The sequence below is a fragment of the Marmota flaviventris genome, chromosome 17 (assembly GCF_047511675.1).
Source record: "Marmota flaviventris isolate mMarFla1 chromosome 17, mMarFla1.hap1, whole genome shotgun sequence".
Classification (NCBI taxonomy): domain Eukaryota; kingdom Metazoa; phylum Chordata; class Mammalia; order Rodentia; family Sciuridae; genus Marmota; species Marmota flaviventris.
Genome location: NC_092514.1, coordinates 65,586,636 through 65,613,262, shown reverse-complemented (window position 1 = coordinate 65,613,262; position 26,627 = coordinate 65,586,636). Strand labels below are relative to the sequence as shown.

Sequence of the window (26,627 nt, the reverse complement as noted above, 5' to 3'; positions counted from 1 at the left end):
CGGTTCTGATCAGCCTCAGTTTCAGGACAAGAGTCCACAATCGAAAACCCTCAGAGCCCTTCTCCTGCGCCCCGTCCACATCGCCACCTGAAATGGTGCAGAGTAGCTATGTTATCTGGCCCTGCCTCAGCCGGCCAATCCTGTGACGCTTACTCGGCACTTTGCTTGCTCTCTGGTTTCAGTTCCCGGTCTGTCCTGGGGAGCAAGACCCACGCTGCCCACGGAGCCCCTTCGGCTTGGAGAGACAGCACGGGGCGGGGGGACTGGACAGGGGTCAGGAAGGTGCAGGGGGCTGCAGCCCCTGGGCCTCCTGCTCTTCAGCAAATGGGACTAAAAAGACCGTCGTCCAGCACAGAGTAGATGCTGATGGCCTTGAGTTGGGCCTCTGCGGTGAGGCCTGGGAAAAGCAGGTCTGTTCCCATCTCTAAGCCTCCTTCCTCCGTCTTCAAAGGAAAATTACCATAGAGATGAAGGGGCCGATGCGTCAGATCTGCCTCAGCGCATTAACTTTCATCTTAGCCTGAGCCCTGGGCGTGCACGCAGGTGGTGTATCTCAGGTAGCTGTCCTGGGGACCAGGCATGGGGGAGGGGGCATGCTGGCAGGAGTGTCCTGAACTGATCATCACCTGCTCCTGCTGGGACACCTCCCCCAGCCCCAACCCCAGAGCAGCGTAGGGTGGACCTCAGAACTGTCTACCCAAGGGACGGAGTTTGAGGACATCAATCCACCAGCTCCCATCCTGCCCTCCGCTGCTCAAGGTCATGGGTGGGTATTCATCCCTCCCCTTCCAGGTGCAGGGAAAACCTACAGAGCAGCTCTGCCTGGGGCACCTACCCAGTGCCAGGAGCAAACAGCAAAAAGCAAAAAAATAATTGGTGCAGCTGAACTGCAGTCGGCACAGGTGACACCTGCGCAGAGCTGGCTGCTGGGGCAGAGAGCTGGATAAGCCGCCCCAGGTTGCATGCGACTCGTCCCCTGCTGTTGGTGTTAGTGGCCCTCAGGTGAGGGAATGCTTTTGGAAACGATTTTCAGGTGACAGAGGTCGCATGAATGATCACCCTTCCCCCTCCAAGATCCCCTTAGTCACCACGGGCTCTGGAGGTCCTCATTACGGAGGCTCACGTCAGACGTCATGACCCCTGAAATGGCTCCTGGGGCGATAACGCACCCTAGTTTTAGTACTGAAAGTGCTTTGAGTCCTTGGGGTTGGTCAGTCACCCGGACTGGATATGGGGACCTAATCCCATGACCTTCGCAGAGGTCATGGAGGGAGAGGGGACAAGGAGGCTCACTCAGAGGCTATCAGGCAGCCCCCACACCCTCCCACCACCAGCTCCACCTCACTCACCAGCTTCTGTGGCCCAGGGCATCTGTGGTCAGCGGCTCAGACCCACCCGCACGTTTTCACTTAGAACTAAAGTATCTGGTTTCTTTCTCTGAATGAGCCTTGCTGGTTCATTTGCAAGACATTTGGAGAATTCAGAAAGCACAGAAGAAAGTGAAGAGAAGGGGAGGGCACTCCTTGACCATCACCCAGAAGGAATCACCGGACAGTCTGGGAAATCTCCTTCTAACGTTCCCTAGGCCCTTACCAGAAGTGGCTCATGGGGACGTGGTGGGAAGGAAGCATGCACCTCGCGCACCCTCTGTGCCTCCTCTGCACAGAGCACTCACAGGACCTCAGAGCAGGTGCAGCCCCTCTGGCCCCCTCGTGGGCTTTGTAGATGAGGACATAGAACTTGCCTGGGCCCAGAACTAAGGAAGTCTTCTCCCGAGGGCCACCGTCTCTGGGAACACAAGCCGCAACTTCTGGGTATCTCGGTTTGCTTGCAGTGTGACCAGTCTGGGGTCTCAAAAATAACCACCCTAAGTACCAGTAGGTAACTCAGCGAGTGCGCAGTGGATTAGAAATGGCTTTCTCTCCTACTTCCTGCGTCAATCGTTAATTTTCTCCCTATCAATGCCCTCGGCCAGCTGACAACTAAATTCAACAGGGATAAATGTGAAGTTAGGGCGAAACACCACACTCCACAAAAACAGCTTAGAGGACGTAAGATAATTTGTGAAAAGCTCTCAGGAAACTGGGACAATGGTAATGATAGATGCCATTCACAGAAGCATGAGGTCCAGAGAAGAGGAGGGGGCCACCCGGCTGCACTCCTGGGCTTTTCCAACCTAGCTTGAGTGTTGGGTTTGGCGATAGGTGCTGTGCTTCAGGGCACCAAGAGTTTCCTAAGAGACCCAGGGGAAGGAGCGAGGGTGAAGAAGTCTTTGGGGATCATCAGTAAAAGAAATAGTTGAAGACATTGGACCTAAGAGGACATTCAGGGGAAATATCTCAAACTCTTGGCTCCACGTACAGGGAGGAATCTCTTTCAGTGTGCGTGAGGCCAAAGACAACTCCCGCTTCACAGCCCGGCCCTTCTTCAGACCGGAAGGGGTGGTGGTGGTGGGGTCTGGCTTCCTGCCTGTTGATAAGGGCAGGCCCACCTTGATCCAGGGAGGACCTCACCTTACCCTGGATTCATCTGCAAGACCTGTTTCCAAATAAGTTACTGCTACAGTTTGGATGTGGAATGTGCCTCAAAAGCCCGTGTATTAAAGGCTTGGTCACTAGCTACAGGGCTGAAGGACAATAGAGGGGAGCGTCGGAAACTGTAAGCCAAAATAAATCTTTCCACCTTACAAGTTATTTATGTGAGAGTATTATGTCAGGTATTATGTCACAGTGATGGAAAACTGACCAACACAGGACCTTCCCAGATAGTGGGGTTAGTAGTACAGCTTTATCTCCTGGGAGGACATAGTTTGACCCCCAAAACCCAACTCTTTAATCTGCTGAAGAGAGATCAGTGGAAGGGAGAGGGGAAGGAAGGAAGGAAAGGAAGTGCGTTCAGTGGAAGAGCTACTGTAGAGTGCGTGCATTCAGTCTCCCTCTGAGCATAATTCCGCACACACGCCAAGGGATCCACAGAAATGACCATTTTTATGGCATCGTTGAATTGATGCATTCATAACTATGGATAGTTATGCAGCCATTAAAAAGAATGTATTTAGAAATGAGTTCATACTGCCGGTGTGCAGCTCAGAGGTAAAGAGCTCAAGGCTCTGGGTTCCATCTCAGCCCTGAAAAAAAAAAATGAAAAAGTTAATATGTTGTGTTGGACTGTGTGATTTCTATTTACAATTTCTATCAAATATAAAATAACACCCTAGATGTAGAGTGAAAGTTGCAATCCGGAGAAAGTTTTATGCCCCCTGATTCCTGTGCTATTTCCTTTTAGGGTTTTTAGCCATTTGGGGATTGATATCAACTTATTATTTTTTAAATTAGAAAATAAAAAGTTTTCTAGAAACTGAAATTTTAAACTGGAGCAATGTTTGTAATTATTATAAAATGAAAAAAGCAGGTTGCAGATTGAAGTGTATAGCATGACTGCATTTTTAAAATAGGGGGACAGCTGGGGATATAGCTAAGTGGGTAGAGCGCCTGCCTTGCATGCACAAGGCCCTGGGTTCAATCCCCAGCACTGCAGCCTTTCCAAAAACCCATTTGGCAGTTTCTCATAAAACTAAATGTCTTTGTTGTATGACCCAGCAATTATGCTCTTGGGCATTTATCCCAGAGATGAAGATTTATATTCACGCAGAAACCTGTACATGGGTGTTCACAGCCACATTGTTATTAATAGCTGGAATTAGCAGGTCTCCTTCAGCGGGTGAAGGATTAAACAATGGCACAGCCATGCATGGGCTGTGCTTGGCAGTAAAAGGAACAAACTGTTGACATGACAGCTTGGATGCATCCCGAGAGAGTCGTGCTGAGCGGAAACCACCAATCCCTGAAGGTGATGTGCACCACCAATCCCTGAAGGTGATGTGCTGTGTGGTTCCGACTGTAGAACGTTCTCAAGATGACAGAACCGTTGAAATGGAGAGGACAGTGGCTGCCTTGGGTGGAGGAGGGGCTGTGGCAGGAGGAGGTGGGCGTGGCCAGGAGCCGGCAGTAGGAGGGGCCCTTTGGGGATTGGACCATTCTGCATCTTGACTGTATCAGTGCCACTCTCCTGGATGTGACGTTGTACTAAAGTTTTGTAACAAGTTATCATTGGGGGAAACTGAGTCAAGGGGACTGGATATTTTCATATATTTCTTAAAACTGTATGTCAATCTACCATGATCAAAAAACAGGATTTAATTTTTTTTTTTTAAATAGGGCCTGAGGCCTAGCACAGGGGCATATGCTAGTAATCCCAATGACTCAGGAGGCTGAGGCAGGAGGATCACAAGTGGCTGAGGTCAGCCTCACCTAAGAAACTTAGCCACTTAGCAAGTCACTTAGCAAGACCCTGTCTCAAACAATAAAAAGGGCTGGGGATGTGGCTTAGTGGTAAGTACCAAAAATATGAGGCCTAGGGGTGTAGGTGGTGGAGTATGTGCTTAGTGTGCGCAAGGCTTTGGGTTCAACCCCCAACTTTCTCCCCAAAAGGGGGAGACCCACACGTGTGTACGTGTGTGGGTGTGCACACAAAGGATGCTGTGGGAAGACAGACAGCAAACCCAACAGGTTTTCTGCTGGAGAACAAATCTGCACGGAGAGATCATTTACTTCTTTTTCAACCTTTTATTCACTTGTTCCAACAAGAAGGTGCGACTTGGAGATTTTGTTCAGACCCATGAAGTGAAAAAAAAAAGAAAAGAAATAAAGTGTGGGGAGAGGGAATGGCAGAGAGCCAGCCCTGCCTGCACCACCCATTTCTGTGGAAAGTGCTCCTCTGGGTTTCCTTGAACGTTTCCGAATCTACAGTGTGAGAGGCAGGAGTGAGCGGGGTGTGCATGGCCCACTCTGGGCTCCGTGACCCCCGCACCTACCACGGGCCATCCTGGACCAGCCAGCCCAGGTGCTCTGTCCTTGTGAAAAGCAAAGACATTAGACCGGAGGATCGGAACCTCTGGGTTGGCAGCAATAAACTTCCCCTGAGCATCCCCAGGGGCTCTGAAGTATCATCCTGGTGCCTCTGAGGGATAACCTCATGTAACTCTCTGAGGTCCCCAGGGCATGGGAGTGTGGTTACCCCCATGTACAGATGGGGAGACTGAGGGGGGACCGTGTTCATACTGGGTCCTGCAGAGTTTGCTGTCGGCATGTATGTCACTCAGGGCGTCACCTCGGAGACCCTTGAGCCCAGGAGCCTTCCGGAAATAGTCTTGCCTGTGAGTCTCTCAGCTTTTCAGAGGCAGCAGCTGAAAGACCCTGGTGGAGGGAGGGCTTGAGGGGGGCAGCTAGCAACCCGCTCGTGGGTATCAGGTGGGAGAACAGTGTGCACCCAGGCTATTAGGGACAGAGAGACAGATGTGTGTCTGCCACCGACCCTGCTTCCAAGACTGTGCTCCTAACTGGCTCTGAGGTCAACCCGGGCTGCAGGAGGCCAGCAGGACACTTGGCAGCAGCCATGGAAAAAGAGCAGGGCCCCAGTTGGAAGCAGCCCCAGGCAGGCCCACAGGTGCCCGGAGGAGCTCCTTGCTGGGCACTCGCAGGCTGACCTGGGAAGGCGGGCTTGGCTGGCACAGGCAGGCGCCCACTGCCTATGGAACCCTGTGTGGCCCCCTCTCATCCAGTTCTATAGTGGGCACTCCCAGGCTGCAGGGCAGCAGGGGACTAGGAGAGTTGGACAGAAGATCCTGGAAGGTAAGACTGGCCTGTCCTCTTACAGTTACTAAACCCAGGAGTCCTGCCTGCAACCCTGTGAAGGCCACTTCTCAGAGTGGGAAGGAGAAGACCAGGAGGGAGCTGGTCTCAGGTCTTCCACAAGTTTCTCCTGCACCATGTTCTCTGTCTCCAGTCTCATGGAGTAAGGGGACTGCAACTGAACCGTGAACAGATGCGGTGTGCACACTGTGTGGTCGAAAGAGGGAAGGACACAGACAGACAGACCCCGCCCCAACCTCGGCCTGTGCCAGGCTGGCTGCTCTGTCTGGAAGGCCCTCTCTACCCCATTCCCCAGGAGCAAGGTCTTTGCCGATTCTCAAGCTGTGGTTCTTGAGTGCCCTTGGGTACAGGGATCTCACATGCTGCCTGCCCAGGACAGTCCCTCATGGCACCTCTGGTCCCAGCAGTTATGGATAGTGAGTCTTTCACTCTCACAGGGGGTCCAGGCTTGGACCATAAAGAATATGGTCACCTTTAAGGTGCCCCCCAAAAGCTGTGTGAGGCAATGCAAAAAAAAATCAGAGGTGCAATGACTGGATTAGGAGAGCCTCAACCTTAACCTGATCCACTTGGATGGATTAACTGGTGCTAGCTGTAGGCAGGTGGAGAAGGTGGGTCGTGGGGGTCAAGCCTCTGGGGTTTATATTTTGTCCCTGGTGAGCAGAGCTCTCTGGGCTTCTTGATTATCATGTCCTGAGCCGCTTTCCTCCTTCCACACTCTTCTGCCATGACGTTGTAGCTCATCTTGAGCCCAGAATAAGAGAGTCTGCTGTTTATGGACTGAGACCTGGAAACCGTGAGCGCCAAATAAACCTTTCCTCCTCTAATTGCTTTTGTCGGGTCTTTTGGTCACAGCAATGAAGAAGCTGGATAAAGCAGGGTCCCTGCCCCACGGTGTGGTTGTTCCCTGCGTTTGTGTCTGTGGCCCCTCGGGGACACCGAGGCAGACCCCTCCCCGCCCGTCCCCGCAGGGCCTGCTCGGGGCTCTGCGCACAGACTGTGACGGACGCCGCAGAGCAGTGACGGTGCTGTCCTCTCCTTCCCTGCAGGGATCTACAAAGGGCACTGCTTCCGGATCAATCACTTCCCCGAGGACAATGATTACGACCATGACAGCTCCGAGTACCTCCTTCGTGAGTGTCAAGAATCCTTGGCTTCCCCTGTTGGGGGACAGGGGGCGCAGGGGGCCGGGTGGCGGCTGGAGGTGGGTGGACGCCCCGGCGGGGCACGGGGGCTCTTCTCTGGAAACCGGGGACGCTCCCTTCCACTGCCTGGTGACCTCAGAGGACGGAGTTTTGTGCAGCGTGGCCATGGCGGGCTGGGATCTCGGTGGAGGGCTCTGCTGAGGGCCCGTGTCCTGGGGAGACTGAGGCTGGAGCAGAGCGGAGGCCACAACCGGGAGCTGCTGGGCGTGGCCGGCTGCAGGGAAGCTGATTGGCTGGAGCCGAGAAGGTTAAAGACGCAGGCGCTGCCCAGGGGCTGCTTCCCTGCGGGGTGTGGTGGCCTGCCCACTCCCCTGCTACTCCCTGATCTGCAGAAAAATCACACTGAGGGCACACCACCACAGCTTCACGGGCTCCAGGCAGCCTGAGGGAGGGGAGAAGGGCAGGGCAGATCTGGAGGAGCTGGGTTGAAGTCCTTTCTGCCCCAAGGACCCAAGCCACGCCTCAGCCCCTGGGCTGTCCCCAGAACCCCTGCCCCTGCCCCACCTGGGCTCCGGTGGCTGTGTGGGGCCCACACTGGAGCCTGGGGGTCCCTGGGACAAACCTAGCCCTGCACCCTGAGTCCAGAGCTCATCCCTGGGCCTGTGAGCACCCACTGGAGGAAAGAGGAGCCACAAAGGAGCCCGGGAATGGAGCAGCAGCATCTCTAGATGGCTTCCCCTTTCACCTTGTCCAGCACCCCAGGGCCGGGCCGGCTTCGTCTATGGAGAATCAATACCAGTGCCCTCAGAGGGAACAGAGTTCACTCTGCACCTGTTTATGGATTTTTTTTTTTTTCTAAAAGAAGGGGTTTGGATTCTGAGTCATCTAGTGAAATAGAACAGTGTGCGGTTCCCATGGAGCCGAGGTCGTGTCAGATTGCTCCAGCCAGGCCCAGGACCTGAAATGATTTGGTCAAAGCTCTGCCCCCATTCCTCCTCCCTCATTTTCTCCTTCTCCTCCTCCTCCTCTTCCTGCCTGACCTCTGATTCTGCTTATTGGGGGGCCCATACCAAACTGGGAAAATGAATTCCCATAGGGCTGCCAAGGATAATTGTGGAGGTTGCACACTGCACACCTCAAGGATTGTCATTTGCCTATATATGGTATGAATGACATCCTTCAGATTCTGCAGTGTAGGATGGAGAAGAATAAAGCAAGAGCCTGAGGGGCAAACAAAGAAGGGGCCGGACCAGCTTCAGTTGCTGGAGTCCTCGAATTCCCCCAGCAATGTCCTGTGGAGGGCCCAAGGACTTGGAACGCCCAGAGTCACTTGCCCACAGCAACTAAAGGTCACTTGGAAAGGGAGAGTGCACCGTGGGGAGAGCAGCCAGGTTCCATAAAAAGCCCGGGAGAGCCATGGAGGGTGGACCTTCTGCCTGTGTTCTTCAGCTGCTGGCAGAGCTGGGGGTTGGAGGGCAGGGCTGACTTCCTGACGAGGTCTGCTTCCACTCAGTGGCCTCAGACAGGGACTTTGGCCTGTCTGAAAGCTGAGCTCTGATTGTGCCTTTGATTGTCCTCTACCTCCCAAGTGCAGATGAGCTTGGGGCCAGAGCAGAGGGCAACTTCCTGAGCTAGGCCCCTGGGTTTCCAGTATTTAGCCTCTGGGCTCTCTCCCAGGTCTCCTGCACAGGGAGAAGCCCAGAGAGAGGTCTCCGGGGACTGAGGTTTGCAGCAGTGAGGAGGTTTCATGAGAATTCATTTACTTACTCATTAAACAGAAAGCTATGTGGGTCTGCTGTGTGCCGGGCCCTGTGACAACCACCTGGGATCCAGCAGACGGGAAGCAGAGCCCTGGCCCCTGGTGCTGGCATGCACCATGGTGGGCTGCCTGCCCAGTTCTCCAAGTGTGGACCTGGGAGGCCCCAAGGCCATGCTGTGCACACACAACCTTGAACCATTCAGAAGGACGTCAACCCTGAGCCACCCATTCTGAAGCCAGGCTTGCGTTCTAGGTTGTCATGGGGCTCCTGATGGCCTCTGAGCTCTTGCAGTGCCCCTGCTAGTATGCACCTGCATCACCCAGGATCTGAGGGAGTCGCCACCCCACAGCCTTCCACAGGCCCTACTAGCTCCAGAGTTCCTCCATCTGGGACGGGGCCTGGCACCCCGTCTAGGTTTGGCATTCCTGGTTTGGTGGGCTCCCTTCTCCCCAGCCCCTCTGACCTGTCTGCTGAACGAGGACTTGGGGGAAGGATGGTGACTCTGATTCTCTGGCCAGCACAGCTCAGAGGCACGTTTCAGAAGCACACAGGAAACCTCCCGAGCCTGCAGCGTCGCCAAGAAGGCACAGGCAACAGGGAGGAGGGGGCCGGAGAGAAGAGCTTCATTTAAGGCCCCAGACAATCTCTCGTCTGTGAAGCAGGGCACACACTGGTGTCTATACAAAAAGGAGACAAAAAGGGCCTTCAGAAGCTGAAAGACCCCAAGCCCGTCAGCTGGCTCAGGAGGGGCGTCTGCCTGCATTCCCTGTCTCACTGTCCCCTGCTGGGGTCACCAAGCCCATGCCACAGGATTCTGCTGGGCTAGGAGACCAGCAGGCTCACAGGGAAGGCTGAGCCCTGGGGTCCTCCTCAAGTCCCTCCTCCCTTCCTCTGACCCCCTCCCACCCCAGACACTAAGGGAGGGCCTGAAGCCCCACGAGGGGCTTCGTGTTTTCCCACAGTAATCCCCTGAGGTGGGTCTCGGGAAGGAATGCACAAGCTACGTGGCTTAAAACAGTAAAAAATGGCTCTCGGGGTGTGTTGTTCAGAAATCCAAACTCAAGGAGCTGGTGGGATCCTGCCCCCTCTGTGGGCTCTGGAGGGCTCTCTCCTGGCCTCTTCCTGCTTCTGGTGGCATTCTTTGGCCCTGTCACTCCACTCTCTGCCTGCTTTCTCCTCTGTGTCCCCTCTATGGATAAGAGCCCATGTCTCCCCTTGTCAGAAGGACACTTGACATTGGACCTGGGACCACCTCATCCATCCAGGATGGTGTCATCTTGAGACCCTTAATCACACCCACAAAGAACTTTTTCCAAATAAGATCCCATGCCCAGGTCCGGAGGTGGACAGGGTGTGGATGTGTTTGGGGGGCCACACCTTAACTCCTACTGATTGGCATCATTTCTCTCTTCTATGTGACCATGGACTCAGGTGGTCACCTAAGCTACCTGCCCTGGGTGCCCCGCTTGTCCGTGGCAGAACAAGGTCAGGAATGCAGTTCAGCTGCACAGCTCACAGCAGCTCTCTGCACCTAGCAGCCTCTTCTGTGAGCTTCCAAGGGGGTGGGGCGGGGGGGGTGACAACAGTGAAGAAGGTGAAGAGTCACTTAGGAAGCACAGAATGTGACACTCCCTGTGCTGAGCACTCACACATACAAAACCAACCACAGAACCTTGGTCCCAGGCAGGGCCCCCTTGACCTTGGTTTCCCCTTCTGAGGTTTTAGCCAAACACAGTTCAAAAACATGAAAGGAGAAAATCCCAGAAAATAAACAATCCATGATAAGTAATTTCTATTACAGTAGATTGTTATAGTTGTCTTATTATTAGCTGTTAATCTCTTACTGCCCCTAATTTGTAAATTGGATTTTATCACAGGTATGGATGTATAGGAAAACCAAGGCCGTTTCTTGCCATGGGTCCAAGTACATATAATGTTCATACTATCCACAGTTTCAGGCTTCAAAATGCACCCCCTGGGGTGGCTGCTCACTGAACCATGTGTCACGGGTGGGGAAACTGAGTTTCTGAAGAGGTAAAGTGATGTGGCCAAGGCCACACAGCCAGTAGGTCACAGAGACCCACCTAATGTGCCAAAGCCTGTGGTCTTCAGCCACCAATGAGCGCTGCCTCTTGTGGACACAGGGCCCCAGGCTCCCAGAGGCCCCATGGAGACCATGTCCGGGAAAGCCCTGTGGGGACTTACATCCGATGGAGGCTTGCTGGCCTTGAGGTGTTACAGAAACGCGATGCAGTCCGAGGTTTTGGTGGCTGCTACTGTGGCCTCTCCAGTGTCGATGGGGGACCCTGCTCCCTCCTGGCTGACGGGTGTGGCCCGCACCCCAGGGAGGCTGAGCACGTGGGCAGATGTGACTCTGGGTCATGTAGCCTCTGGGAGAGCGAACAGCCAGCCTGGGGCCAACTCTGGCCTTGAGTCCAGCTGCCCTGGCCACCCCCTGTGCCTCTTGACCCACTGAGTCCAGGTCCTGATGGGATCTTCAAATCCTGGGGGAAGGACCTCCAGCCGCAGGGGTCCTGGGAGGCGCCCATGTCCATGGCCAGCGGGGCGGCTGGCCTCACTGCCCTCTCTGTCTCGTCCCTCCCTGGCCAGGCATTGTGCGAGCCTCCAGCGTGTTCCCCATCCTCAGCACCATCCTGCTCCTGCTGGGAGGACTCTGCATCGGCGCTGGCAGGATCTACAGCCGCAGGAACAACATCGTGCTCAGTGCTGGCATCCTCTTTGTGGCTGCAGGTGAGCCCCCACCCAGGCCGCCCGCTGGGGCCAGCACTGCTGGGGGAGCTGGGCATACGTGGTCTGTATTACCAGGAGTGGGCATCCTGGTGGCAGGGCAGACTGTAAGTTAACTTTGAAAGCCCAGGTGTGCCAGGGTCAGGGAGCAACTGCTTAACAAGGTCTTTGTAGGGGGGGGAGGTGACAGAATTGTTTTGGAGCTAGTAGAGGTGGTGGGCCCCCAATGCCACTGCACTGTGCCCTTCTTAAGGGTCATTTTATGTGGTGTGATAAGAAAAGAAAAAGTCGGGTGTGTGATGTGCCATCAAGACAGAGAGACGGGGGCTTTTCAAGTCTCTGAGGAGTCGGGGATCGGGAAGGCACCGGGTAAGTCATGGGAAGCCAAGAACTAAAGGCGTCGGCCAGGTAAAGACAGGGTGAGGGTCCAGAATGGACGTGAGTATAACAGGCATTTATTCAGCATGGACATCATATTAGTGGGTAAGTGATCTAGAGATGACCGGAGCCCAGCGCAGGGTGTGCTCAGGTTGTGTGCAAGCTCTGGGCTGTTTACGTGATGAACTTGAACTTGCAGATCTGTCATCTTTTTTTTTTTTTTTTTTTAATGCATTGCAGCCATTTTTTTTTAAATATTTTTTTAGTTGTAGTTGGACACAATACCTTTATTCTATTTATTTATTTTCACATGGTGCTGAGGATCGAACCCAGGGCCTTGCATGTGCTAGGCAAGTGCTCTACCACTGAGCCACAACCCCAGCCCCAGATCTGTCATCTTCTGAGGGTCCTGAAACTAATCTCTCCCGGATACCCAGGGATGACTGTTCTTAGAACAATTAGCTACCAGAATGAAGAAAGGCGTCTCCAGGAGGGGAATGACCAGAGCCCCTCCTCCGGCCGCCTGTCCCCTGTCCTGTCGCTGCGGCCGAGGGTCTGATCTCTGCCTCTGTCCCTCCCCGGCCCCTGCCTCTGCTTCTCTTTCAGGCCTCAGCAACATCATAGGCATCATCGTCTACATTTCCAGCAACACGGGCGACCCCAGTGACAAGCGGGACGAAGACAGGAAGAACCACTACAACTACGGCTGGTCCTTCTACTTCGGGGCCCTGTCCTTCATTGTGGCCGAAACCGTGGGCGTCCTGGCTGTAAACATTTACATTGAGAAAAATAAAGAGCTGAGGTTTAAGACCAAACGGGAATTCCTCAAGGCCTCTTCCTCGTCCCCTTATGCCAGGATGCCGAGCTACCGGTACCGGCGACGGCGCTCCAGGTCCAGCTCCAGGTCCACCGAGGCCTCGCCCTCCAGGGACGCATCTCCCGTGGGCCTCAAGATCGCCGGGGCCATCCCCATGGGCGAGCTGTCCATGTACACACTGTCCAGGGAGCCCCTCAAGGTGACCACGGCGGCCAGCTACAGCCCCGACCAGGACGCCGGCTTCCTCCAGGTGCACGACTTCTTCGAGCAGGACCTGAAGGAGGGCTTCCACGTCAGCATGCTGAGCCGGCGGACCACCCCCGTGTGAGCGGCCCACCCCTCCTCTCCTCTCAGCACCGGCCTCTCCCCGGATCGGCTGCCTGGGTCACACAGGAGGGCACGGGATGCTTCAGGTGGACGGACGGACAATGAGCTGCAGCCACCCGCAACCCTCCCTGGTCTCGGAAGGTGTCGTGGGCTGGTGTCCAGTGGAAGAAGCCGGAGCCTAGCGTCGGGGCTGGGGTAGAAGCTGAAGGTGGACTGTATCCCAGAATGGGTGTTCGGCTGCCCCCCGGGATTCCTGATCTCCCAGGAGGCCCAAGAGTCTCCTGAGCTGCACGGGAAAATAAAATTGAGCCATTATCTCCTCTTGGAAACAAATCTTGCCAGAAGAATGGAATTTTAGGGCCTTCCTTCCTGCCTGGGCCCCGGGCCCTGGGCCACCAGAGGCTTCTCAGGCACAAGGGGCCTCTGCACTCTCATTAGCTGCTTTTGAACCAGAAGTCCCTGTGTCTTTGAGCCAGAAACCAGGATGCTGAAGCTCCCTCCCTCCCTCTCTGTCTCTCTCCCCCTCTTTCTCTCTGGCACTCTGTTGTTGAAAACAGTCATTCTGAAGAGCAAGCTCTATAGCCAACTGGTGCTTCAGCCTCGTGCTGTCCTGGGGCCGATTTCCCTCCTCCAGAGGAGACCAAGGCTTGGGGAGGAGTCTGAGGCAAAGGTCAGGCCTGTTGATGACCTCCCTGCCTGCTTCTGGAAGTTTCTGCTTGGCTCAGAATGGGCAGGACACACTGACTGAACTTGACGGTCTGGAGGGATCCACAGGTCAGAGTGGCCTCCTGCTGGACACTCCCCAATGGTCTGAGGAGCAGTTCTGTCCCCTGAGCTGTAGGGGATTGCTGGGGGATGGCACAGACCCCCCCCCAGCCCACCGCCCCCAAATGGCATTTGGCAACAGAAGCCTGAACATCTGTGTAAGAAAGAGAGACCAGAGGTCGAATAGCAACCAAAACAAATGAAAATAAATACATAAACCAGAAGACGTGTATCCATTTCCTAGCTGGTCACCAATCATGGTCTGCTCAGTCGGTACCAGGAGAGCAAGTTCTGTTCATTTCCTCATCTTCAAAAGTAGCAGCAACATGTCCCCCAACTCTTCCTATTGTAATTTATTCTGCCACCAGTGGAAAGGACACAGTGCAGGAGTTTGACGGAAGGGGCTGATCTGGGCCTTTCTTCCTCCCTCGGAGAGAGAAATCTCAGCACTGTGTGTCTGAGGAAGGGGGTTCTGTGGTTCTCAGTGTTTCCTGCCATTTCCCGCCCCCTCCTGCAGCAAGCCGAGGAAGCGGAGGTGTGTCCAGGTTCGGAAGAGCCCCCTGGAACGCGGAACTCACCCCCTTTTCTATAAACCGTGTGCTTTCTAAAGAGAAATCGTTTCTTACTTTTTGAAACTTCTTAATCCAATCTTGAACAACAGTCACCTGTGATCCCGGTAGCTGTCGCTCTCGGAAGTGACCGAACCAATTCTTACCTCAGCCACCTGCTCACGGAACCCCTGGGCAACTCCGCCCTCCACCTGGGTCCACCAGGCCTCGTGACAACCTGCGTCCTTCCCTGCCCGCCCCTGGCCCCCAGGAAAGGACATCACACCCCCCGGCTCCTGCGTGCGGGTGAGCTGAGACGCGAGGCCTGCCAGGTCCCCTTTGTGCTTGCTCAAAACCCTTTCCTCCCGGCCAGGATGGCTCTGTACGGTGATGTGTCCAAGCATGCACAGCAGTGAGCACCAGGGTCAGGGGCCGCCCGGGCCCTGCCTCCCTCCCCACCCAGCCCGCGCCTTCCCCCACCACTTCACCACCATGCCACCGTCTCACCAGGCTGAAGGAGCCCCGTCCCCCAGCAGGACCCCAGGACTTGTCTTCTGTCTCCTCCAAAAGCAAGGTCACCTTGCTGTTGCTGCCACACGAGCCACCCCCGACCGCTGCCCCAGATCGTCCCAAGAGCGCTGCCCCCACTGAATCCTACCTCTTGCCCAGCCCCAGGCAGAGAACACAGGGCCCACGCTGGGGACCACGAGAGAGCAGACCCAAGGGGAAGAAGGCACCAGGAGGGACGCAGGGCAGGGGCACAGCGCCCCTAGAGGCTCCTGCCGTCACAGCCTCTCCACCCACTGCCTCCGCTCCACCCAGGACCCTGGTCTCTGGCCGCCCTCCTGCTGCTGCAGCTCGGCCCAGGCAGTCTCAGACCTGGCCGTCCCTGGGGGATGTGTGGCCTGAGCCCTCCTCCCGCCCCAGCCCGCCCTCCTACCCTGTGTTTCGCCAGTTAAGCACCTGCCATCCCGTCCGTACCCACCACTGGTTTGGGGTTGTTAGTTCTGTCTTTTTTTTTTTTAATTAAATAAAAACATTTTTAAAATGTTCTCTTCTTGATGCAGGGAGGTGCGGGAAGAGCCCCCCCTGAGTCTTTGTAGACACTTAGTGTCCCAGGTCCCGAAGACACTGGACCCTCCAAGAGAAGTGGGAGGCTGAGGGGGCGGCTGGAGGCTGCTGGCCAAGGCTGCTTTAGCTGGCTGCAGCCTGGCTCGCTGGCCACCTCCCCAGGACGTGGACTACCTCAGACTTCTGGGTGGTGCCATTGTGGTAACTTTCCACAGATGAGCCGGGAGATGGACAGGCCACCCTACAGTGTGGGGGGCATCTGGACAGCTGAGTGAGCCAGGCCTGTCCTTGGAAGCTGCAGGTGGGGGCTGGCAGACCAAGCCAGGCCACCAAGGCCCCATGTTACCTGGAGGGGTTCTGAGAGAGTCCACTAACCAGACTCCTTTCCCCTCCCAAGTGACTATAAGAGTGAGATGAGCCCAAGAACCCACATGTAAGCTCTGTGGTCAGAGAAAGTGGCTGGGATAGAGGACAAATGGGCTTCCTGCTGCTGTTGCCAGACCAAGCTACCTGATCCCAGGCTGGGCAGCTAGCTGCCACTTTCCCCAGCCCTGGGGAAGAGTGACCTGGGGAATAGAGAAAGGGGTCACAGGGATCCCCTTGATCCAGGCGCTACTTGACATCCTGCACCAGTCCCAGCAACACCTGAACCACCAGGTTCACCCCGGGGGTGTGCCATGGGTGGATGGCAGGGTTCCCCTCCTCAGGGGCATGAGAAAGGGTAATCGGTGCCCTTCCCCAGGTATGGCCCACTGCAGCCCAGGGACCTTTACATCCAATTCCACCTCCCCTTCTTGCAGGTCTGTGACCTGAGTCGTCTTCCTGAGAGCCACAGCTTTGCTGCTCCTCCTGAAACCAAGGGGACAAAACTCTTGGGGCTCATCCAAGAGAACTTTGTTCCCGCGAAGACCTTTCATACCCTGGTCCCAGTGAAGGGAACCGAGAAGGGAGGCTGAGACCCAAAGTCCCTACACCCCTGCCCTTGAGCCCGCAGAGACCGCTCCCTGCGTTTCTGGACTGGCTTTTTCATCCTCTTTGCTTTTGCCTGAGAGGCACCTGGGAAAGAGGATGAGCTGAGCCTCCAGTCCCCAGGGCCAGGGGAGCTCAGGTCTTTGCCAGGTCCCACCCACTGACCCCCAAGCTGCAGGCTGATTGTGCCACCAGCCTGGAGCCACTGCTGCCTGGAGTTGGCACTTGGTGCTAGAACCTCTCTGTCCCCTGTTTATTCTTAGCACTGAGGAAACTCTGGCTCAGCACAAGCCTCACAGCCATCCCAGGTGAACTCCCATGCCAGTCTGCATCTGGTGACTTGCTCCCACCTCCCGTGGTCACGAGATCGTGTGTTGAGTGCAGCAGAAATCTCCAGCTCCTTCACTCGCAGAGTTAGGCCCACAAGAACTGACACATGATAGTCCCTAACGAAGAGGCCACTCGGGTCCCCTCCTGCTCAAAAGCCCCTGTTCCATCCTCACTTGTGTTGCTTAGACTGGCCAAGTCATCAACAATCCCCAAATGGACACTGGGCAATAGAAGTTCCTTTCTCACTCTTAGAAAGTCCACTGGCTGGAGCAGGAGAGGTGGTCCACTTCACACCATCATGCAGAGAATTTAGAGGCCATGCTGTGGGGGTCACCCTGGGTGTGGACACTCATCTCTATGCAGACGGAGGGCAGCTACAGTGGATGATCTCAGGGGTGGAGGTACGGTGGGAGATTCTAATGGACCAGGAAGTTGTGGCCCCACCCTCTGTCCATGTAGTCCTGGTCAGAACTAATCACATGTCCATGTGTAAGAGCAAAGGGATGTGGGATAGGCAGTCCAGCCAGCAGGGAGAGGAAAACAGTTAGGGAAGAGCTGGCCAGTCTCAGGCCTCCCTCCTTGGCCTCCTCACCCCCAAACTGTTGGGCAGTACCCACTTAAAAGTGAGACCTTCACCAGGTATAGTGGCACAGGCTTGGAATCCAGCAACTCAGGAGGCTGAGACAGGAGGATTGCAAGTGTCAGGCCAGCCTCCACAATTGGGAGAGACCCTGTCTCAAAATAAAAAATAAAAATGGCTGGAGATGTGGCTCAGTGGTTGAGTACCCGTGGATTTCAACCCCTAGTATTGCAAAAAGAAGAAGAAAAAATAAAAATACCTCAGTGTGGGATCACGTCACTCTCTGTATTCTGAGCCCTTTGGTGCAACTGGAAACTCCACACCACCCCCTCGAAATGATGTATTTCCGAATGTCTATAATGCTGAAGCTGAGTGCCCCACACCAGCCCGATTCTATAGTGAGGAAAAACAAGGCACAGAGAGGCGGGTCCCTCGTGCACGGTCACCGAGCAGGCTGCTGGTGACTGCCTCTGGACTGTGCAGCTGTTAGGACAACTCATCCATTTTTCCCAGCATGCCTTTTCCCAGCAATGTGTTTAGATTTTTGCCTTTTTCCTCTTCACTCTTGAGCCTCCAGTTTCAGAAATAGAAGTCGGGGGTTGAAGAAGAAAGCGGGAAAATGGCCGGGTCAGGAGTGAAGCGAAATGTTCCTGGAAGCCTTTGGGCCTGGGTTTGGGAACAGAATGCTGATGGAATTCAACAAGCCTGGGAGCCTGGCCCGGCTTGACACCGGGACTCAACGGCTCAGTGGTGTCTTCCCACAGCCGGCAGCTGCAGTGAGGTGGCCGGGGGCCAGAGAGATGGAGATCAAGCCCCAGCTCCTCCTCCCCTGTCCCCAGGGCCGCCGTGGACAAGTTCCCCAGCCTCTCTCAGCCCTGTTCCCTCTAAGGTACCACCTCCCCCCGAGGAGTGTTAGGACAAGGACTTCTACTTGGAAACATTCATAAATACCCCTGCACGGTCACTGAGTGAGCCTTCAAGAGGGTTTGTTGATAGCACTCCAGGAGTTTCCCACAATGGATTGTTCTAGAACAGCCTGTGGAGGGGGTGCCTGTGGCCACTGCTCTTTGGTTTAGGAGAAACCCACATTCCAACTGTGTGGCTGCACCTGGGCCAGTCTTCCCGCTGCCAGTTTCTTCTCCAGCTGATGTCCATTTATTCCTGTCACTGGTGTCTCCTGTTGGGGACTGGTGGCTGAGGTTCTTCATAGCTGCTGATTTCTTTGCAGGCCCTGGGAGCCCCCCCACCCCACTGGAGTGTTCTTAGTCTCACAAAGTTGAGGGTGGGCTGTAGGAGCCCAGTCCTGACCCGCTCCCAGGGACCCTGAGTGAGACTGCACCCAGAGGTGCCCTGGGTCCCAGGTGTGCAGCCGCCTGAGCTGGTGCCCAGGGAGGAAGGGAGAGGGAAGGAGGGAGGCGGGGAGTTCAGAGCGCCAAGTCACACGACTCCGCTCCCTGCACCAGTGCCCAATATAGAACCTGCTGCCCAGCCCCAGTGACTGGACAGGGGAGGGACAGGGGAGGAAAGGAGAAGGGTGGCTCCGGGGCCTTGGAATTCAGAGGGGAGATGAGGCAGAGACTCCTGATACAGATATTTTTAAACTTACAGCTTTGGACAAAATTACAGAACAAACAGGAAAACAGAAGTCCATAGTCGACCACCAGCCCCCACCCTGTGCCTACCAGCAAGGGAAGGGCCGGTGGACCTCTATCCTGACTTTTGTCCCCCGAGAAGCATTTTAGAGGACACAGTAACACTTATGAGACACCCAGGACCCAAATTGTTTATTGCAAATTAAGCTGCAGTAGCCAGGTTCATTAAAAAAAAATAATAACAATATATATGCTTTTCTAATTCAAAGATTGATACATTTTACACACACCCTCCAAAATACAAGAGTTCAAGCACTAGGGGTCAAAGTTCCACTACTCACTAGATGAGCGCAGTCAACAATTCACAGACTGGAAGGGGGCACTATGGCTTAAGACCCTCCACCAGAGGCTCCATGGCGGGGGGCTGGAATCCCCTGGAGACCCATTTGCTCACACACTTGGCAGCGGAGACTGGCAAACTCAGCGCCTCCACATGGCCTCCGTGTGGCCTGAGCCCTGGTGCCTGGGTCCCAGAGTCCTGAGATGAGAGAAAGGTGGCAGTCTCAGAAGTCCCAGGGCCCCACTGTGCTTCAGGTAATGAAAAGTCTGCTCGGGCTCAAGGGGAGAGAAAGTGACTTCAACTCTCGGGGAGGGACTAGGTTCTAGAAGGAGACATGGGAAGGGAAATGTGGCTGTGGTCATTTTTCAGCCTGCCCACAGGTCTCTCTGCTACCCTCCCTGGCTCTGGGCTCCTTCTGCACCAGCCAACCCTCCCTCCCGTCCTCCAGCTCTGCTGAGACCTTCTTCCTGCATCTTTGACTCTCTCCACCTCCTGGGATAAATGGTCCCATGCACCCCCCTGAGGACACTGCTCCCTCCGCCCTCCCTGGAGAAATTTGCCTGTTCTGCAAAGGTCCCCCAACAGGTTCCCAATAGAGCACCCCCAGCAGCCCAGCCCCTCACTCAGGGCCAGGAGTTCCCTGCTAGCAAAGGAGAGGGGGCTCTGAAGAAGCTCAGGGGGTGCCGAGGAAGCCTAGAGCAGAGAAGCTTGAGGTGGATCCTCTTAAACTCACAAAACTGGCAGCACAGGTGAGGAACAGCGTTCTGTATGAGAGCCGGCGATGAACTCACATCCTTGGACTTGGACTTGCAGAAGAGAGGTGTTGGAGCCTTGGGGAGGAGTCTTTTCGGGGGTCCTGAAGGCCTTCCCAGCTCTGTCATTGCTCCCAACTCCTCCTTGATCCCTTCTATTTAATTAAATTGCTGCCTTGGGCTCACTGTGGTCTACAGGCATATCCTACATTGCAAAAATTCAGGGTCTGAATCTGAACCCATCTGCTTAAACCCACTGGACTGTCTCGTCCTTATCAGTAGCCTCATGTCCACCCAGGCCTCTGTCTGCCACCCTCACCCCTTCCTCCCACACCAAGTCTCCCACCAAATCCCTTTGGGACCACCGCCTGTGGGTCTCGCACACAGATCCCTTCCTGCTTAGTCCCCCCACCAGCCCTGCCTTGGTCTGGGCGCTCGGTGCCTGAAAAGGCCCCTTGTTATCTCAGCCCACCCCCTCATCCCTCACTGCTTTAGTGCTGACCCAGGTAGATGTAGACAGGATGCCCAGTTTGAAGCTCCTGGTGTCTTGGGAAACAGACACACTCCATTTTCCCATGTGGTTGATGGAGCCCTGTGGGGTCTGGTCCCAGCTGGCTTCCTTCCCCGCTTCCTCTCCCCTCTGATTCCCGTTCCTCAAACCCGCCAGGACCTAACCACATATAAATGGTCTGGGCCCCTTTTTTCCCTGCCTTAACCCCTGTTCATCCTCCATGTCATCCGCGAGCTCCCTCCTGGCCCACCCCCTCCAGCATGGCCACCACACAGTGGTGCATCAGGGGTACCCATGACCACCCTCCAGTTGTCTTAATGATTCATTCGAAGGATTCACAGAACCCAGAGAAGCTGTTATGTTCCCAGTTCTGTCTACTACAGTGAAAGGACAAGATTCAAATCAGCGAAGGGAAAGGGTACCTAGAGCAGGGTCCAGGAGAGCCCAGGGGAGCTGGCAGCTGTCCTCCCCAGCAAAATCCAAGCTTGATTCTGCAGGCAATGACGTGTGACAACACCTGAAGAACCGCCCACCAGGAAAACTCATCTGAGATGAGACTTTGTGTTCGGGGGTTTTTACTGAGGGTCAAAACCTAGGAACTGAGTGCCTCGTGAATGGCCTTAGCTACTCAGTCTCTGGACTCCCATCCCAGAAGTTAAGCTGTGTGGCATGGGCCAGGACCCTCCCCACAAATCCCACTGTTCACATAAGCAGTGGGACTTGGTATGGCCCAAGTAAGGGACTTGGTATCGCCCAAGACCCAGCTATGGAAAAACACTTGTATCAGGCAGCATATTCCAAGGGCTTAGAAATTGTCACCTAGACCAAAAAGAAGAAAAGAAAGAGGAAGGAGCTATTACCTAGCGCCAGTTCTTTCTTGGAAATGTGCAGGGTTTGGACAACCCCGGCCTGCTGAGTCAACGCTTTACTGACCACCTGTGTCCCCAGCCTGCTTCCTGCTCCCCTCTCAGAGCTGCTATCACAGTGGAAGGATTATGTCCAGTTCTTCCACGGGACTGTGGGCTCCTCAAGGACAGACCTGGTGTCTTCCTCATGTTCTTAGCCCTAAGACGATCAGTCAATGTTTGTTGAGTGAATGACTCCATCCATCAATGACAGTGACAGTCGTAAAGTAGTTTTTCCCTAACTCCATCCCTACCTCTCCTGCAGGATTCAGCATTGTTGTCAAATTCCCCAGAATCATTCCCAGAGGAATGGTAATGAGGAAGATGGCCAACGAGGATTTCCAAGGGCTCATCAGATAATCATTCTCTTGGCTGGGGAGTAATCACTGCGATCCTTTCATTCTGGCCTGCCCAATGACGAGCTGTCTCCTGTTGCTGCGCAGGTCAGAGGCATCACACAGTGCACACCCTGCCCCCCAGAGGGCTTCTGGTGAGATTGTGCACATCACCGCCTCCATGTATGGGTCCCGTGTATGCACGTACGTTATTGCATTTAATTCTCGCCCTAGCCCACAAGGTTATGTGAGCTCCGTGAGCAAGGACACAGGCTCAGGAAGGTGACCCATCTCTCATGAGGCACACAGTCAAGTCCACAGCAAAGCTGGGTTTCCAGGCCTCAACTAGCCCTTCCAGAAGCATGTACACAGTCCCAGCAGCCCTAAGCTCCACACACCTGCCTCTTCATTACGCAGGCTAGATTTTGGCCACATCCTAAGCGTGTCTTGTACAATTGTTTACTGCATCTTTTTCTTTAAATTAATGCTTTTTTCCCCTCCCCTTCCCCTGAAGAAATACTGTTAAAGACATCATAGTGTTGATACTTCTGGTCCACATTAGGGGACCCTTGTCCTTGTGCTGTCCTCCCCAGGGGCTTACGGGATGAACTTTGTGAACAGGCCTCAGGCACAGGCCTCCCAAGGGCTCTGTGGAAGCAGACGCAGCACAGAAGCGTCACCAGGGCCCTGTGTCCTGCCTGGAGCTTTGCCCGCCACTCTCGGCTCAGGGAGTTCTGTCCTGGGAGGCCCCAGCCCCTCCTCAGACAGGCTTGGTTTGATGACTTTTCAAGGGCCAGGAGTCCTGGGGAGGATCTCACCCATTTGGCCCCGGCAGGACCCGAGCCCTGGCCGGCTGTGTGTGCGGGAAGGCTCAGGGGGGTGTGAGAGAAACAGGGAGGAAGTGCCCTTGTGGGGAGGGCAGTCAGAAAAGACTTCCAGGAAACACGGAAGCTGGGAGAGTTGCTGTACCGGAGGGATTGGGGCACATGAATAGGAGGAGGACATCTCAGTGGTCGTGGGCTGAAGAGGAGCCCCCCAAACTTCCTGAGTCCGGTGATTTCATCCCATTTCCTCTTTGTCAAGCGAAGGGCCTTGTGTTTTATTAGGTATGCATTTTCCCTCTAGCTGCTCCCCTGCCTCTGTCTGCCTCTGGAGCAGGAGCTCTGGGAAGGGCATTGTGGGAGGAGCAGGTGACACACAGACCTGGGTCCCTCTGGGCAGAGGTTTGAAGGATGCAACTGAGGATCAGGAGCCTGATGCAACAGGGGACCTAATTTAAGGAGCTGGGAGGGAGAGGAAGTGGTCAGGAGATTAGGACAGTGGGTGGGGCTGTGCTTGTTGATGGTGTTTTAAGATGAAACAGTCAGAGCCACTCCTTCTCCAAATTAAGCCTGAGTTCAAAATCAGATCAGCATGTGACCAAAGAAAGTGTGTGGGGGGCCCTTGCCCCCGGGGTTTAGAATAAATCCCACTTCTGAGAGACGATGCTTTTCTTCTCCTAGTTCTGTTCTGTTCCTTCTTAGGAGAAGAGCAGCCTTTTAGGACAAATGAAAACCGATTCACCTTGCCTGAGCTGAGTGTGGCCCATCCACTTTGAAGATTGTGGGAATGTCAGATCTCAGGAGCAACTTCCTTTTGAACTTGACCTCCCAAGGGATGATTCTGTCCTCCTAAGACATTCCTCAGCACCCAAAGGCATATTACCCATTAGTCCAGGGGGTCCCAGATAGGCCCCTGCTGCCACTTCTTAGGTTACTGTGATCTTAAACACATGGAAATGTCTCTTGGGTCACGTGACAGAGTATTTGAGATCCTGTCTCCTTCCTTTAGTTTATCTGTTCATCCATCTATCCATCTATCTATTCATTCAAAAGTCATTCAATAAGCATTTATGAAGACTCTACCCTAGGTTGCGATCTGGGCTGGGCCTTTGAGGGGATCCAGAACAGAGATACAGCAAAGTCTCAGTGTCCTTGCCTTCCTAAAACTTATCGCCCATCAGGGAAAAAACCATCTGTAGTCTATAAATAGCCACAATAATCATAACAGCCTTCTGGGATCGATAGCTTGCCGTCTTGATCAGGCTGCCATAACAAAGCACCAGACTGTGTGCCTTCAACCACAGAATTGTCTTCTCTCCTGGGCTTGGAGGCTGGCAATCTGAGATCGAGGCGCCAGCATGGTCGGGTTCTGGTGGGGGGCTCTCTTCCTGGCTCGAAGACAGCCTCCTCCTCACTGTGTGCTTACGTGGAGAGACTGAGGCAGCTCTGTGGTCTCTTCTGAAAATTCCATCCTGAGGACTCCCCCTCCATGATCTCATCTAAACCTAATACCTCCCAAGGCTTCCTCTCTAGATACTAGCAGGGAGAGGGCCAGGGCTTGAACATGTGGATTTCAAGGGACACAGTCCGATCCATAGCATCTATCTTGGTCTAAGCTGCTAAAACGCATCATCTCTAATCCTCCCACCAGCTCCCTCCAGGCCCATTGCCCTCATTTTACAAAGGAGGAAAGGGCAGCTTAGAGAGCTTCTGGACCTGCTGGAAGCCACACAGCTGGAGACCAGCCACAGGGTTTGATCCTGGGCCTGGCTCCATCCCAGCCAGCTTCTGCCCACTCACCCGCTGCCTCCCGAAGACGCTCTCCTGCCTGATGTCCTGGAAAGTGGAGCATCTGAGCGGAGCCTGAGGTGGTGTCCCTGCCCGGGCTCCCAGCAGATGCGGGTGGCCATGGCCACTGACACCCTTCCTGGTCCAGCAAGGCTTGGGGTGTCGGGGAGAGCAAACAGACAGCTTGACAGTGGCCCCTGTGACAGAAAAGGTCTGCTTGAAGAGATCTAGTGGACAGGGAGGAGGAGGAGGCCGGCCTGCCATGGCCAGAGCTCCGGGCCAAGTGGTGCGAGGCACACAAAGACGACTTCAAAGGAAGAGGCCATCAATCTTTAATGCTTCCACTCACGCTGGGCTGAGGACTTGGCACACACCCGCCCCCCCACCGAGGCAAAGCCCGGCAGAAGTTGCTCCACGCTGCCCTCTCGCAGAGGCCGGGCTTCTTTGATGAGACCACGAAGTCATGGCAGCCGACGTCAAGTGAGCACCAGGAGCCATGCATTTTCCAAGACCTCCGGAGGCAGCACAAGACAGCCTCAGCTGCCCTCTTTACCGGGAAAGGCATTTGCATTTCTTCAAATGACCCCTCGCTTACTCACGATGCTAACATTAAACAGCTTCTTTCTCGATGTTCTGTCTTTATACACCGGAAACGTCTGGCTCCCCAGCTGCTGCTGTCCTGGGGTGCATGGCATGCAGTGGGTAAGCCGAGGTGACCAGCATCCCGAGAGCCCAGTTTCTGAGAGTTCTCCATGGAGAGGAGCCACCTACGTGGAGCCAGAGGGTCCCTCTGAGCTGAGCAGGGCGTGGCAGGTCCCAGTGGATCACTGGGCATTCAGACGACTGTGATGGACTAGCCCTACCGGAAACACAGGGGAGGGGCGGGGGGAAGGGGAGAAAAGATGAGAACATTTTTTGAGAGAAGCTCTTAGAGGTCATAATCTGAGTTTTGACACTGGCTGTACCATTTCCTTGCTGTGTGAATTGGGACAAGTTACTTCATGTCTCTGAGCCTGTGTCCTTATGTAAAAATGGGAGCAATAATTGTTCTCACCCCATGGATTAGTGGGAAGATCAACTGTGGTGACATGAGAAGCCTCAGCAGAGTACCTGGTAGAGAGGAAGCACCCGTTAGTGTTAATGTTCTGTGACTCCAAGAATGTCTCTCCACGCACTGGGAGACTCCTTCTATAAGCCTGTCAACCTGAGGCCAGGATTCTGAAGTTTGAGGCCCTGCCCAACTCAGGCTCTATTCCTGGTCATGCATCAGCCTCTTGGATACACCCAACAAGGCCTGAGCAGAGACAGAAGAGAGAGCAGAACCCAGGAGGCACGTAGGAGCTGAGGGCCAGGAGGTGGGCAGAACCCTTGGACAAGGGTCCCTAATCCTCTTCTGTTCTCTGCTGTGAATGTGCACCCACTGGCCACAAATCAACCTACTACCCTTCTTTTTTTACATAAACGCTTACTTTGTACATGAAGGCATAATGGATCATCCTTATTTTCCACTTATAAAAGGCAAAACTAAGGACAGTGCCCTGGCACACAGCTGCAGCCCCATGCAGCCGGGCTCTGTGTCTTGGGTGGGGTCTCTCTTCACTCCAGAGGGCAGTTTCAAGCTTCAGAAAACTGTTGAAGACTTACCCCAAACGGAGCTCTTCTTCTGGACCCAGTAGCAGAGAAGAGGGTTGAAAAGGAAATAATGTGACCACAGTGGGGTGAGAGCTGGGGAAGGCCAGGCCTGGGAGCCGGCCGAATCTTCCTGCAGCATGGGGGACTACGTGGGCCTGTGGCTAGAGTGCTTGCCTGGGAAGTGGCCTCTAGGGCCGTGGGCAGGGGTCTCTGAGATGACCCTAGGCAGATTCCTGGGTTCCCCAGATCCCCAGGATGAGGGCCCGCTCTCCCTGCCTTGGTGTCTGTCCTGCCAGTGTGAGACCAGGAAGCCCTGCCACCTGGGTCTCCCAGGGCCCTGCCCTTGCCAGGCTGTGCCTTGCAGCCCAGAGCCGGCAGATTTCACGCACCTGGTGGGCTGTCGCCTTCCCTGGGCCGCTGCCCTGCGCCCCTTCCCCGCTCCGCTCCACGGAGGTCTCAAGTCACCATCTAGAGCCTTCTCTCCTTGCCCCGCCCCAGGGTATTTCTGGCTTCCAAAGGGGAAGAGGGCCCTGAAACCTGAGCAGAAGCCATCCTCGGTGACACACCCAGGGAGCAGCATTAATAGAAGCCTTCCTCAGGCCCCTGACACGTCTGGGCAGCTGCTCGGCCCTGTCCAGCGTCCCTCAGCCCCAAGGCCAGCCCACTCTGGCTCAGTCAGGCACACTAAAGTTAGCTCCCACCCCTGGCCTGATAACCACTGCCGCCACGCTAGCGGGGCAGCCACATACCCTGGGAGATACTGCTGTCCCCTGCCCCAGGCACCCACACCTTGGTGACCACC

The 26,627-nt window shown here is 54.9% G+C and overlaps 1 protein-coding gene across 1 annotated transcript in view; it reads left to right on the top strand.

Annotated features, from left to right (window-relative positions):
* Positions 1 to 12,968, top strand: part of Cacng4 (calcium voltage-gated channel auxiliary subunit gamma 4) — a 52,393-nt gene extending 39,425 nt beyond the window's left edge. Inside the window, exons 2-4 of the mRNA XM_027946318.3 lie at positions 6,761 to 6,844; positions 11,227 to 11,367; positions 12,349 to 12,968. Coding sequence (XP_027802119.1) covers positions 6,761 to 6,844; positions 11,227 to 11,367; positions 12,349 to 12,887 — 764 coding nt within the window. The 3' untranslated portion in view covers positions 12,888 to 12,968. The remainder of the gene's footprint in view (positions 1 to 6,760; positions 6,845 to 11,226; positions 11,368 to 12,348) is intronic.
* Positions 12,969 to 26,627: the final 13,659 nt, after the last annotated feature.